Source organism: Berghia stephanieae, chromosome 4, assembly GCF_034508935.2.
Source record: "Berghia stephanieae isolate SIO BIC M18660-M18661 chromosome 4, UCSD_Bste_1.3, whole genome shotgun sequence".
NCBI classification, from domain to species: Eukaryota; Metazoa; Mollusca; class Gastropoda; order Nudibranchia; family Aeolidiidae; genus Berghia; species Berghia stephanieae.
The window spans coordinates 94,953,546-94,966,741 of record NC_088363.1 but is presented as its reverse complement, the minus strand read 5'-3'; the positions used below and the strand labels follow the sequence as shown (position 1 = coordinate 94,966,741).

The following is a 13,196-nucleotide window of genomic DNA, read 5'->3' as shown; positions in this document are numbered from 1 at the left end:
TTGTTGAACATGACAATATTTTGTAATAATTCCATAATTGAGACGACGGATCTATTGGCAACGTTAATGATAATGGCAAATTAGATTTTATTTCCACTAACATACTTATCAGTAGACTTGGTGGAAACACTGATGGAGATAATTTTCCATTTATTTCCACTAACATACTTATCAGTAGACTTGGTGGAAACACAGATGGAGATAATTTTCCATTTATTTCCACTAACATACTTATCAGTAGACTTGGTGGAAACACTGATGGAGATAATATTCCCATCGACACCACATCAATCTGTAATTGCAGATTTTCTAAACGTGCTAATGTTTCTAACATCATTTCACGAATGTCATTAGCAATTTTGTCTAATTGTATATAGACACTCACAAAGCTTTTGAAACCTTCAAAATCGTTTTTTTAATGCACTGTAGCCTTGATTCACTTGTTTATATAATCTAGCAAGTCCAACATTTATTTTATTAATTCTTATTCTATTTTCAACTATTTCAGCATGTGACATGTTAATGAAAGACAAACTTTCTTTAACAATATGCTGAATTTCATTTTATTTTGTTTTAATTTTTTCATTGCCTTCCGAATATTCCTTAAATCACTTTCACTCGTAGTCCCAAATAAAAAGCTCATTGCCTTACCTACAAAGGGAAGCAATGCTCGTTTGTTCCTTTGATTTAGAGATTTGTAATTTTGAAAACTATTCGTGTTTAATAAATTCAAAATGAAACCGATATTGTAGTTGCATCCTTCCTACGTCACTTTTTATTGCCCCGAAAACTAATTTTTCTAGCTGTGACGCCTTCTCAGAGAAATCGTTAATTAAATCTTCATATGGTTGTAGACTTAGGACCAACGTTATGATCCACGAACTTCGTGAGGAACTGATTTCCTTTACTTTGTCAAACACAACATTTTCTTTGACCACAATAGCTTTGGTTAGAAACAGGGAAAGGTAAAGGGTAATGAATACCGATTGGTTGGTTCGTGCCCCACCTGTGGACAAGTACAAACATCAACTTAAATCACACCATTCATAACTCAAGGTTATCGGTAGTACATAATATTAACTTCATAAACATTATTTGTAGAGGCAGCATAATACTGTACAATTATAAATTATAATATACAAGATCACAATATTGATTCTTTTGTGTACTTAGTCAATATTCTTCTCCTCCGATCGGTTTCCTTTTTTTTTTTTTTAATCTTCTCGTATATTTTTTTTACTGATACTTTACAAGCTAACCGCTTGTGTCACAATCATTATCAGCTGTCTGACTTTTCAGTCTTAATTTTATAAACCGGTATTATTTTTATATTCACTTACTTTGAAACCGTTTTTTTTAAATACATATTCAGTCTCTTATACATTTGACAATACAGTCTGATCATAATTCGCAGTTTCTTATATAATTGACAATACAGTCTTGATAACTTTACAATTATCATCGAAATTGCGAGTCGAATTAGTAATTGGTCTATTTTTACATTGGATTCCATGAACATTTTTTCTGCTCCTTGTGTTTTTATAAGCTTTTGTTCTAAGTCGTTTTTTGTAACTCAAACAAAGGAATGCCATCTTCAGATTGATCTGAGTCTTCTAAGATTTTACGTTTATTCAACGTTTTCATAATACTATCTTCTTGTGCTGATGTACCTATCATAGTGGTAGGTTGGTTGGATTCATAATCCATTATTTCTTCCTTGTCAGCTAGATTTTCATCAATCAAATTTTCGTTACCATTATTCACAAAATTTGCATTTGGTTCGTTTAATCTTGAGATACCAGTTCTCTCATTATAATAAATGATAGTGTTTTGACTACTGTCTGAATCACTACTTTCGTTATCACTATCCTCAGGTGGTGATTCTGCAAGTGCTGCTTTACGTAATACTCGTCCTTGTTGTGGCTTTATTTGCCATTCAAGATTTGCTAATCTAAGATCATTTGCATGCGCTTTTATTATCCTGTTAGTTAATTGATTTTTTATCAAAAAGGATACTGGTGTTGTTTGTTTAACTATGATATGATGGATAAGCCAATTATTTTCTAGTTTGCTGGATTTAGCATGATTTCGATAATATACAGGATCTCCTACTTAAAGTGTTACTTCCTTTCTGTTTTTATTTATGGCTGTATTTTGTTTACGCCTCGCTTCTTTCGTGTTCTTTACAAGTGTCATAAACGTGCAGTGTTTGATTTTCTAAAGCGATTTTATGGAATTCCTCACCTTCATATTTTCTTCTGGGTTTTAACACATTGTCTAAAGGGAGTACTGGGTCTCTATGATATAACCAAAAAAAAATGGAGACATTTTTGTGGTTTTCGAAACATTAGTGCGTATTGCTAGCAATATATTATTCAAGTGTATATCCCATGTGTCAATATTTTCCTGCATTTTTTTTTGCTAATAGGTCATGCATAGTCCTATGACTTTCAACTTTACTATTTGCTTCGGGGTGATAGAAACTTGTTTTAATATGAACAATATCTAAATATTCAAGAGTTTCTTTTAAGATATTTATCAAACTCTCGTCCGTTGTCTGTAGTAATAGATGATAAGCAAGAATGTCTAGGTATTATTTCTTCTAGCAAAAGGTTTATGATACTGTCAGCCGTCTTATCTGGCACTGGAAATGCCTCTGGCCAGCCTGAATATTTGTCTATAAAAGTTACAATATATCTATTTCCTGATAAATCTAAAGAGACACTTGCCATAGGATAAGGTGGGATATCTGTATCTTGTATCGGTGCTTTCTGTTGTTTCATATTTCTTACCTTACATGTAACACGTTCTCCTAGAATGTCATGTAACTCCTTATATAAATTTGGCCAATAATATTTTAATTTTATCGCATCGAACATTTCTCCTACTGACATATGTCCATTAGAATGATGATACTGATTAATCACATGTTGCTTTAAGTGCTTTGGCACATACAGTCTTAATATTGGATCCTCATCTACTTGTGAAATAAAATATAGAATGTCATCAACCATGAATTTATTATATAACGATTTGTCAGCTGTTCCGTCTGTTAATTTTGACTTTATTTCTACTATATCCGAATCCTTCTGTTGTTCATCTTTTATATCAAAGTCGGGTTCCTCTTGAACTTTTGACATTTATAAATTCCTCAGGATTAAATTTATTTGAATTTAAAGTTGCGATCTCAACAGTGGTATCTTCATTTTCTGGCGGCGATTGAGATAACAAATCGGCACATGCATTTTCTGATCCTTTCAAATATTCTATTTCACAGTCATAAGAGTTTATAGTTAACGCCCAGGCTTGAATTCTTCTATTTTTCTGTTCCGCACTAAACAAATATTTTAAAGGCTGGTGGTCTGTTTTTATTATAAATTTCGCATTATATAAATAATAATGTAATTTATTCAGGGCATAATTAATCGCAAAAGCTTCTTTCTCTGAAGTTGAATATGACTTTTTTTGTGACTGCGACATTTTATGACTTAATAAGTATATTGGTTTTTCACTGGAAATGCCTTGTATATACTCTTTTTCAACTTCACAACTTTGTACTAGAACTGCACCTACACATGTATCTGAACTATCAGTATACAAAATGTAAGGCTTGTTTGGATCAGGGTACGCGAGCAATGGAACCACAGTTAAACTATCCTTCATATAATCAAATGCTCTTTGGCACTTTTCATCCCAATTAAAACGTGCATATTTCTTTGTCAACGAGATGATCGGCTCGGCTATTTTGGCAAAATTTGGAATGAAACGTCTTTACCAACTCGTCAGACCTAAAAAACTGCATGCTTGTTTTACACTCGCTGGAGGTTTCAACGATTTAATCGCGTTTACCTTTTCAGTATCAGGTTTAACTCCCTTGGTGTTTATTATAAAGCCTAAATACTTTGTCTCTGATTGTGCAAAACTACATTTGGATAATTTCAGTCTCAAATTATGTTGTAAAAGCCGATCAAACACTAATTGGATATGGCATAAATGATCTTCCAGTGTTGATTTTGTATGAATCAATATGTCATCTATATAAGCTGTTGTAAAATGTTCATACCCTATCAACAACTTATTTATCATACTTTGAAATATGGAAGGTGCGTTCTTTAAGCCAAATGGTAAAACGTTAAACTCATATTTACCTTTAAAACATGAAAATGAGGTTTGCGGAATGGAACTTTCACACATTGAAATTTGATGAAATCCATATTTTAAATCAAATAAGGAAAAATACTGACTATCTTTTAAATTACCAATTATATCATCAATCAGTGGAATGGGATAACTTTTTATTCTCACTATTTTATTCAATGCCCTAAAATCAATGCACATGTCTGGTTTTGGTTTATTACCCAAACCATCTCCTTTCTTTTCTACAAGAACTACCGGAAATTCCATGGGCTAAAACTTGGCCTGATAATTCCAGCACTCAATATTTCATCTTTTGTGTCACTAACATTTTCTCTCTGTGATAACGGTATTCTATACGGGCGCAGGTTAATGGGGTCATGGTTACCTGTATCTATGTCGGCTTCTAATAGATCAGTACATTGTAAATCTGCATCATCAAACGCAAATACATTTTTATTTCTAAGAATTACCTCTGTCACTGGCTTCTTACATTCATCATTCACTATAATTTGTTTGATGAATTCCTCATCCGACTTAACTTCGGTTTTTGGGTTTAATCGAGGACAATCAATAGCGTTAACCACGCTCGCCTCTTGTATTCTTCCAATGATACAACCTCTTTTCAACCAAACATATTTATTTGATAGATTTATTAGCTGTAGAGGAAATGTTCGTTTTTTATTCAATCTAATTATTGATGAGCTTATTTTAATTTCTGGCTGTTCACTTATAAATCCCCTGTCTAACTCTATAATTTCATAACTTTTCTCCTCATTAAAATATGGATTTTTCTTTATCCTTGCCTCTACTAGATACACAGTTTTCGGTTTTATCTCTATGGTTTTTGTTAAACGAGATACTGCTGACACGTGAATATCATTTTCTAACAAGACATAGGCATTCTGTATTCTCATTTTCCATAGATCAAAATATAATCTAACACCATTTTTAACTAAAATATCCCTACCAAGGATTATACTCCTATTCAAATCTGAAACTACAATAAAGCTGTGTTTTAACCTAATGCCAGCTATTTTAAAATCTAATTCTACTTCACCTAAAACATTTAGATTAGAACCATTTGCAGAACACAATGTTATGCGTTTTCTTTTTAATGGTGTTTTATACTTAAGGCTGTTATAAACTCGCTGATTAATTATACTAAGTTATGATCCCGTATCTACAAGCGCTCTTATTTGTGTTTGTTGTATTTTAATTAGACATGAATTTGGATTATTTGAAACATTTAAACTATAGACTGAATATTGAGAATTATTTTGTCTCCTCAAAGCGGTTTCGTTCTTTGAAGAGTTTTCTCGTTTTTTGTGTTTGATGTATTAAGTGTTCTAAAAGTTATGTTGAATTCACGAAAACTTTGTCGATTCGGCTTATCCCATTCGTTATCTCGATTCGGCTTATTCCAGTCCTTATTCCGATCGAAATTACTACTGAAATCTCTACGTCGATTATAATTACTGTAGCCACTTTGTGAATTTGAATTCACCCAATTGCCCCTTCGAGCACTTTTCAAACTTAGGCAATCCCTTTGGATATGTCCTAGCTTGTTACAAAAGTAACATCGTATAGGCTGATTTCTATTTCTTGTGTCATTAGTCACTACATTAATCTCCCTTCTTCTGCAGTTAACAGCTGGGCCCGTTCTAATGAACGCGGACTAACTTTAGTAATTTACTAGTCTAGTAAATGACTAGCTAGTCTTTAGCCCAAGCTTAGTAAGTGTCTAAAAAAAATCGGATTCAATGAGCATTATTTAGTCTCGGACTAGCTGGGCTTTAGCCTAGAAATGGGCGTGGCTAGTCCTGACCTAGTCCTGACCTATCCCTTGACTCTATCGGTTATTTTGTGCTGCTGTTTGGGTTCTTCTAACGCAAAAGATTTAATCAGCGCTACATCCGCTTTCGTTTTGTGTTAGATTCTATTTCCTTTTGAAATTCATTGACGAAAATGGAGCTCAACAAGAGAAAAACTATAACTTTTCAAACCCTGAAACTGCAGCCCTCCTGGAAAATACAATTATGTCGAGATTGCAGCACTCCGTGACAGTGCGAAAAAAAGAGAAGTACATATATTTTTTCTTTGTCACTAATGAAATGAAATAAAAATAGGCTATAGCACGGTCACTGACATTGGGCATCTGTAGGACTGTAGACTGTAGTAGGCACTTGCAAGAAGTAGCTCTCGCGAGTTGAAAACAGGCGAGGATTTCTTTTTCCGTTTTTGAGGGGAAAAAATTTAGGAGTGATTTTAAAATGCTCATTCTTCTTTCTCAGTGGAATGAAATGGCATGTATTATATATCATTGGAAAGGGCATAAAATTCTGCATACAATGATGCTAATATTATTATCTTCCTATATCATGATTTTGAGAAATCTTTGCGTAAAGAGAGTATATGTGTTTAAGCGCTTATACTTTTAAACCAGAGATGGTCCTTCTTAATAAAAAAAAGTCCTTCTGAGATACATATTAAAGTAGCTTCTCTAAAAATTTCAGAGCAAAATATGTTTGCACTCAAAAGTTAGAGCTCCCCAAATACCAGTAATTGGCCTCGATTGTTTACCGAAGCTGCCATTTTCTTATACTGATTCACTTCCTGTCGTCTGCTGGGTTTGAGAGATAACTTCGTCAATCCACATCAAAACTTTACATCTTTATATCTTACAAAATATTCCATTTATGGAAGTTATTTTTGTTTTAAATTATTCAATTAATTGGCGTTTTTATGTCCATGCAATCATTTTATAATTTACGATTCTCTTCCTTTTTTTCCGATTGATTTTCACTGTTTTGATTTTGACGTTTTTCATCCTTTGACGGACGTCTGTCCAATTTAGGGAACGGGGGAGCGGAAGTTTTTAAAATCACCTATTTTCGATCATTTTAAAACACTGATACACCACCTCAAACATTTATCAGTCCATATCTCTGCTTTTATGAGGTCTATTTTCATTTTGAAAAGTTCAAAGTCAACAACTAAATGACGCCGATTCAGTGGTGTATTTGGTCTATCTACATGTGAATAAATATTTAATTGTCGACTTTTCCAAAATTCCAATAGGTCATTCATTTGCATGTCGTGATCTATTTTTCCTTGATTTCAGCTGTTTCAGCTCTAAATTTTACCTTTCTCTCTCAATAAATAATTATTTTTCTGTTTGCAGTGTATTACAGAGATGTTGAATTACCACATGTAAAAATTTCAAAGTTGTATCTGAAGCCGTTTCTGAATTATACTTGATTATCCATTGGGTTGCTGTGTTTTGGTCACATATTTTCCTATTAAGCTTCTATAGAGATTTTTCACCACATAAAAGGTCATAACTTTTTAACTAGTTGAGATAGAGCGATAATTTTTTCACTTTAGTAAATGTTTCACTCCCCTTTATTTTTCTACGCTAAATTAATACCGATATCACTATTTTGAAAAATTCTTGCAAGTGCCTAACTGTAGGCTAATACACCACCTCAAACATTTGTCAGTCCATATCTTTGCTTTTATGAGGTCTATTTTCATTATGAAAAGTTCAAAGTGAACAACTAAATGACGCCGATTCAGTGGTGTATTTGGTCTATCATGAAATGAAATAAAAATAGGCTACAACACGGTCACTGACACTGGGCATCTGTAGGGACTGTAGACTGTGCTAATACACCACCTCAAACATTTGTCAGTCCATATCTTTGCTTTTATGAGGTCTATTTTCATTTTGAAAAGTTCAAAGTGAACAACTAAATGACGCCGATTCAGTGGTGTAGTTGGTCTATCTTCATGTGAATAAATATTTTATTATTGACTTTTCCAAAATTCCAATAGGTCATTCATTATTCATTTGTATGTCGTGATCTATTTTTCCTTGATTTCAGCTGTCTCAGCTCTAAACTATACTTTTCTTTCTCAATAAATAATTCATTTTCTGTTTGCAATGTACTACAGAGATGATTTACCACATGTAAAAATTTCAAAGTTGTATCTGAAGCTGTTTCTGAATTATACTTGATTATGCATTGGGATGCTGTGCTCTCGTCACATTTTTTTCCTATTAAGCTATATAGAGATTTTCCTCCACATAAACGGTCATAACTTTTTAGCCAGTTGAGATAGAGCGATACTTTTTTCACTCTAGTTAATGTTTCACTCCCCTTTATTTTTCTACGCTAAATTAATACCCATAGCCACTATTTTGAAAAATTCTTGCAAGTGCCTATTGTAGGTCCCTGTCACTCACAATGTTGCTTTGTATTTGTATACCTCGTGTTTATCTACTTCCTATCTCCCTGCTCTGCTCTCTGATCCACCCTTTTACTACCTACTTGGCAAGAACAGGCAAGGTGACAACCCGGTCTCGGGTTTCTAAAAAAAAAAAAAAAGAAAATTAATGAAAAAAACCCCAAAAAAAACAGGTTGGCATGTTCAATGAAAATTTTAAAGCATCATAATAGCCGACATGGCACCCATAATTTATCAATAAACAATATAAATAGATGTAGCGTAGTGCGGAGGTTAGGCAATAAATTTCACCCTTTCTCTTTGCCCCTACTAAGTCGGGGCTTTGTTATCTTGTAGTATGACACTTGCATTTGGACCCGTAGGCCCAAGATTCAGTCCCTCCCTGAGTGGTTCAAAGTCGAGTCATTGGAAAAGGCTCCTTATTGAGTAATTGGCCATTAAAAGTAATGACTCTGTCGGGGAAAAGTTGTGATATTGCGGTGTTGCTATTGGCTTGGAGCCCCTTACAGAGCTTTGAGCATGTTTAGCAGTATACAATCTAGCATCTGTGTCAGTTGCCACAAAAATGACAGAAGTTTTAAGCTTTCAACTCACTTGAATATTTAGAACAAGTCAACCAGAAAAATTCGAAATGAAGTGGAAGTGAAAATAAACTTCTTTCTAAAAGTAAAAGGTTGTTTTTTTCTTTTTTTAAAAAATTCCCAAGCGGTGTCTTTATTTATTCTTTTTTTTTTTTCAGTGCAAAAAATAACAGAAAATCGCTAATGCGTCAAAAGTTATAACCGCAACAAACGTAAAGGCTAGGATAATGCTCTTTATATATGCTCAATTTTTATTTTATTTTTTTGTCTTTTAGAAAATATTTTTAAAAACTAATTATAAATGAAATTCTACCACAACATTATCATATTTAAAAAAATATGAAATTTTGAAAAATTAGGAGACTAATTTAATGCTGTACTGGTTTAGGGCAAGCCGTTTACGGGTTTGGGGCATGAGCATACATATTTTGGGTGAGGGGGTTTGGTATCTATTTTCGGTTTTTAAGCAAGGTTAACTGATAATACCTCATATGTATTTACATCAAACTAACAAAAGATGTCAAATAATTGCAGTTAGAGCTGTTGGAATTTGAGGTATAGAAAAGCATACAGATTTAGGGCGACCTTCCCGAGTACATTTGATAAGCAAGAAATAAATCTTCACCCTCTCCAGTCAGACCCTACAAATATTTAATGATAAAATGCCAATTTGATAATAATCTACACTCAAAAGCATGACATGTTTTATGCAAATAATTTAAAGGATAGAGACTAATTATACGAGTAATGTTTGCTACAACCATAATAATAAATAAAGATTTTATGGCAACAAAAAGCAATCAATAGAACTGATTCCAGTGCAAAATGAATGTCCTCAACAATCTCATTACATAATCATTGATTTACATATTTTTTTCTCCTTTTTCATTTTCAGGTTTGGGAAAAGATCAGAATGAGAATCAATGCGGAATTCTCAAAAACCGTTCGGTGATGGAGCTAAAAAAAAAATTCAAGGACACGAAAAGAATAGTCCAAAGTCATGTTGATTCTGTAAAGCAGACTGGAGGGGAAACCAGGACCCTCTTCAATCTTTACTGAACAAGTACCGGTACTCGTCATTATTGGCGAGTGTAGTAACATTGTTGATGGTATTCAAGGTAAATTTCTGCAATTATAATAGTTCCATACATTGTTCTGTATACAAATGTAAAAGGCTATCACCTAGGCATTCCACGAATAAAGATATTACCCTACAATATTTTAAACAAGTAATTTGTACTATATTTGCATGCATCTTTTGTGATCGTCTAATATTGACTCATCCTTACAATTGCCTATGCACAGATTCATTGAACAATATTTTTCTATAACATAACTATCCTCTTTTGGTAGTTTAGTCTCAAAAGTATATCATCTCTATTGTATATACAACTGCCTCTTAACATCTCTGGGACGGACACGTTTCCTCTTGATTTTTTATCAATTTTAAAAACATTAAAACAATAAATGAAGACTGAAGTCGAGTATCAAAACAAGATTATTCACATTTAATAATTCAATGGTAGTTAAAATCTTGAAATTTACTTTACACCATCAATCCTGAAGTAGCTGACAAAATTATATGAATATTTCAAATTTGAAATAAATGATGGAGCAAGAGCTTTTGTGTCATAAGGGATTGCCATGTATTTTTTAATCACAAATCGTCAAAGTGGCATCACGCAACATTGTATTGAAATTCCACTTCAGAATTGGATCCTGTAAAGCATTATTTTGTTTCATTTAGTGTTTTATTTAGGGCAAGCACAGCGAGTTATCATGCTTGCATATGAATCAAAGTGTCATGGGTTCAATTCCCAGCAGATTTGTTATTTCTGAGATTCATGGGCCTCAAGATCAGAAGATAAGATTACACTTGGATGCATTTCATTGTTAAAAAAAAAAAGAGCCAGAGGCCAGTAATTATATGATGCAAATTTTACATTAAAAATCAATTGATATCGTATCATATTAAAATTGATATAAATAGAATTAAAATCATTATAATTTCATAACAATTCACCTTTAAGAAAAAACACCACTGTGTTCCTCCTCATTAAGTTTGTAATGGGTAATCTGGACTTGAAGTGCAACTTGTGAATTCTATACTTCATTTAATTCAACTTTATCAACAACTTTCAGTAATGGGCACTGAGAGTTTGGTTCCGAATCCCAGTCCAGCCAGAAAAATTATTGACATATCATTAAATTATTAATAGAATTTCACCCGAAAGACTAAAGAAAAAAATTTTAAAAATTGAGCTTTATATAGGCAATATCCACTAAGTGTGCTCAAAGCGCTTTACAAGGGGTCCCTGGTCAACAGCAACATTTAACATCTAGGACGGAACATAACACTGTTAGGCGATATTACAATTTTTCGGACAAAGACAGCGCTGTTAACGGCCAGGTACTTATTTTACACATGAGTACGGTGAGAGAATGTGAGTAAAGAGTCTTTTCCAAGGACTCAACTATGCGCTGAGCGAGGCTCAGAGCCAGGACCTTCCGATCCGAAAGCGAGTGTCATACCACAAGACCACATAGCCACTAACAGTGTATGTAACATTGACAACAGTACTGAAAGGACTATCAGGGCTAACAAGTTGGTCAAAATGGGGGACGTTGAAGTGACAGTGGGACCACGAAGTATAACGTAAGTGTGATTGTGTGATTTTGTTTAATCAACATTCTTTATTTGTTTGTTTTTAAGGGTTTTACGGCGCTTGCAACACATTAAGGTCATATCAGCGCCAGTAAAAAGGAAGAAAATGGGATAGTAAAAAGTTATAGAATTATAATTCCTCTTCGTTTTTGTTTTTAATTGCTTGTGACATATTTAGGTCATTTCAGCACCAGTAAAAAGGATGCAAATGGATAGTCAAGCAATTCTAGATTAACAATTCAAAGCACTAATGATGCAAATGGATAGTCAAGCAATTCTAGATTAACAATTCAAAGCACTAATGATGCAAATGGATAGTCTAGCAATTCTAGATTAACAATTCAAAGCACTAATGATGCAAATGGATAGTCTAGCAATTCTAGATTAACAATTCAAAGCACTAATGATGCAAATGGATAGTCAAGCAATTCTAGATTAACAATTCAAAGCACTAATGATGCAAATGGATAGTCTAGCAATTCTAGATTAACAATTCAAAGCACTAATAAGTAAAACAAGAAGGGAATGGTTCTTATATGGAATGGATGTAGATTCCAAGAGCATGCCATCGGTGTACTTAGTTTGAAGTCACCTAAAAGTGTCGTCCAGGCACAAGCACAGGTCCCCATTAAGAGGAACACACTCAAATGCTTATTTATCACATATTACATATGTAAAAAAAAATACTGGTTCCCCCTTAGAGAAAAATACTCAAACAAAAAGATGATTTACAAGGAAATAAAACAAAAATGCATACTGTTGCTGAGTCCATCGTCTTCTCAAATACAGTGCACTCTGGATACGTCGACGTTGCCTAAGTCGATTTTTACCCAAGTCGATTTTTTTTCTTGGTCCCTCCCCCTTCTTCCTATATAACATTAGTAAAAAACAAACAAACTCCACATAAGTCGATGTCGCTTAAGTCGATTTTCTTATCACTCATGACTACAATAAAATCACAAATAAACAAGTATTTCCATTGGTTAAAAAAGCTACCAGTAAGAATTTTCATGGTTAAGAATATCGGCGAACGATTGGCGCACATCGATGTGATGTAGGTGCTTTTCCTGACGTCCGTGTTCAATGTACATAAGCAGTATTGAATAACTTTAATTTCTCAACTTCAAGTTCAAGATTTTTTTTGGGTTCTAATCCCAGGCCATCCTATGTAATGGCCCTCTTAATTAGTATCAATTTTATCAAGAATTCAAGTCAAGTCTACAACTACAATGGCAAACCTATCGCGGAAAAGGAAGATTCGATGCATTTGGAAAGTCTGGCATGCGACAGAAAATCATCGCATAGAAAATTGGCATACCGGCTATTTCTGTCTCGACGATTTACAAGAAGCATGACCTTGACCTAGAGGCTCCTACCCTTCCGCTTTTCGCGGAATAATTTCACTTAATTGGTATACATTCCCCATTCAAGGCAAAAATTCCGCTTTTCACCTTTCCAATCGAGGAACATTTAAAAAAAAAAGTCTGTAGTGAAAAAAAAGTGAACTATGGCTTATTTCGTCAGCATCTCCTATGGTCAATCAACACACATTTTGTGAGTCTGAT

At 33.6% G+C, this 13,196-nt stretch overlaps 1 protein-coding gene across 1 annotated transcript; it reads right to left on the bottom strand.

The window, feature by feature from the left end:
* Positions 1-4,388: 4,388 nt before the first annotated feature.
* Positions 4,389-5,051, bottom strand: LOC144971899 (uncharacterized). The gene has a single exon (XM_078912970.1). The coding sequence runs from the start codon at positions 5,049-5,051 to the stop codon at positions 4,389-4,391; it is 663 nt and encodes a 220-aa protein (XP_078769096.1).
* Positions 5,052-13,196: the final 8,145 nt, after the last annotated feature.